General features: G+C 31.6%; 1 protein-coding gene across 2 annotated transcripts; it reads right to left on the bottom strand.

The window, feature by feature from the left end:
- Window positions 1-269: 269 nt before the first annotated feature.
- Window positions 270-2,540, bottom strand: LOC120329864 (uncharacterized). Of its 2 annotated transcripts, XM_039396655.2 has the most exons (7): window positions 2,274-2,540; window positions 2,054-2,193; window positions 1,635-1,768; window positions 1,369-1,442; window positions 1,228-1,296; window positions 1,069-1,149; window positions 270-743 (listed from the first exon to the last, which is right to left on the bottom strand). In XM_039396655.2, exons 2-7 carry the CDS (start codon window positions 2,171-2,173, stop codon window positions 589-591), a joined length of 633 nt encoding a protein of 210 aa, XP_039252589.2. In that variant the 5' UTR covers window positions 2,174-2,193; window positions 2,274-2,540; the 3' UTR covers window positions 270-588. The 2 variants fall into 2 exon arrangements, with proteins under 2 accessions (XP_039252589.2, XP_077974807.1); XM_078118681.1 differs by having other exon boundaries at window positions 2,054-2,540.

The following is a 2,540-nucleotide window of genomic DNA, read 5'->3' as shown; positions in this document are numbered from 1 at the left end:
GGCAATGAAGAACATACATTGTCTCCTGAAAGAAGAAAGGCAGAATGGGATCAATAGATTCACATTTTCAAGAACATGTTTATTCGTTTAGGTGCTTCATCCAATCCTATTTCTGTCCAAATATGGAAATTCTATCATATCCCAACGTTTGATGTTGTATCGTTGTAGTGCTATTTACACACACTGATACAATTACAAATATAAGCTTCAATGTATTTATAGGCGTACACTCTAATATGCTGTGATATCCACCCCAAGATACCAAACGGTAGTTTTCGATCAAATTTATTAATCATGAATTAATCTTTTTATCTTATCTCATCAAATTGTGGAAGATAAAGATGAATTCCTCTAGTTCAGAATTGCATTTAGAGTGTTAAAACATTTGCATCATGTCTTCATTGTATAATTTGCAACTTAAATATAGCACAACATAATTACGACAACAATGAAACTGAGAAAGACACGGCATAACGCCTAAAATTGCATAAAAAATGACTCCTGTAGTTTTCTTATTTATTCTAGAATATAGTAGTTGTACTAAATAGTATACTGTTCAGGGTTATAACTCAATATTGAAAAATCTCGTCAGTTCAAACTTTCCATCAACTCCGGATGTTCAACAATTTTAGAAGGATAAAGTTGTACAATGATTCCTTTCTCAATGAGCTTGTTCCACATTGAACTAATTTGATGAATAGTTGGATTTAGGGTTGGAAATGCCGACCAGACAACCCATTCACCTGAAAAGATATTGAGATTTGATATAAATCGCTCCAGAAATCTACATATATACAATTGGTTGATGTCCCTTTTTTAAAAAATTTTGTTGTCTTATGTTGCTTTTCCCCTATTCCCCACTTTACATGCAATGTGTAACTACCTCCACTAGTGAGTAGACATTACTTGTGAATGAACATCCTTGACTGGTTTTAAGTGATCAATTTTCATTACTCACTGAATATATTATTTACTCTTGAGTGAGTCTAATTCCGTTTATTGTGTGTTCTATCAATGCTGCTGAGAATAAATTGTCATTGAAACTAAATGAAAAGTGGCATAAAATACCTGAAAGACTGCAGAATGCATGGACTAAATAATTCTTTTTGTCGTATAGAATCAGATTATCACCATTGAACAAGGCATCATCTGAATATTAAAATGTTTCAACTATTGTTAATGTATTCACCATAACCATTTTAATCTGTAAATTCAATTATACATTACCTATTTTTTTAGCATTATTATTTGTTCCTCCGTCTTGTGTTAGAGTGTGTGAAGCCAAAACAGCTGGTTCTGTATCAAAATATTGAATTTCTTATTTATTATATTTCATTTTAACTATATAGTTATATCCAAAAATAATACTTTCGCTCTTTATCCCATAATAAACGCCGTCTATTCGTTTGGTCCGATCAATTGTAAAGGTTTGGGGAGGAGAACTGAAATAAAGTAAAATGTACAATTACATATCTTCTGTTTTCGAATGTATCTCTGATTTGGAGACTGAGTAGTTTGATCTGTCAATTCAAATGTAACAGAATTCGCTTATATACTTTAGTTTGAATATTGCAGTGTTTTAGTCATTTTTTCAGTTTTTTTTTAACTTTATTTGAAATAAAGTATAAACTTACTTTTCATGTAAATTAGTAACCACCATTTGCATTCCTTCATTTGTATTGGAGAAGTTCTGTAATTTTGTACCTATAACATCTTCATTCATGACCTCATCGTTGGTGTGTAGCACCAGATACCAGTCATTTTTAACCTGCACACAACAATATGGTTTGTAATTTCTACTGAATAATTTCATTATGCAAGAAGAGTTTTACTAAATCTCAATTGTTACCACCTGTGACACATTTGGAAAGTTGAGTGAAGTGAAGAGGTTGAAATCTCCAGATGTATTATTGTGAGATAATGTATCTTAAGTCCTAATGTTGTCTTAATCAAACTTTTGGAGAAAAGTGTAAGCGGAAACGACAAATCTTTTAAAAATATATATCAAAAACTGACTGGAAGTAAAGGTTTTACAATTAAATTATATACATACCTTATCCCAGTCAATGTCCTCATTGTTCTCTGAAATTTTACATTCTTTTGCCAGGTTAATCTCGATGCTTATAACAAGCATCAAAAGTGAAATACACAATATGTTTTTCAAGGTCAGCATTTTATTTTAAAGCAGCAAATCTTAAGTTTGAAAAAACACAAAATTAAGTCTTTCATAACCCGGGAAACTTTCTAGAGTTTAGTGAGTTATCCAAACTTACAGAAATCTGTGACATTTCAGAATTATATAATGATAGTTGCAGCGAAAATTCTATAGATATTGCAGCAATAATATTTCAATCGGAAGAGCGCAATTGACATCCTCACCTATCCAAGTCATAGTACAGACTGTTCGTTACAAGCATTGCATTCTGTACATATATTTGTGCGCTTGATGATGCTATATATTCTAAACAAGGCTGTGGGAAATGCGTAATGTTTTTGTTTATACTGTCTGGGAATGGCTGTGGGAAATTTTGTTTATACTG

This window comes from Styela clava, chromosome 12, assembly GCF_964204865.1.
Source record: "Styela clava chromosome 12, kaStyClav1.hap1.2, whole genome shotgun sequence".
Taxonomy (NCBI): Eukaryota; Metazoa; Chordata; class Ascidiacea; order Stolidobranchia; family Styelidae; genus Styela; species Styela clava.
Note: the sequence above shows the minus strand (reverse complement) of the source record. Positions and strands in the feature narration are given on the sequence as shown.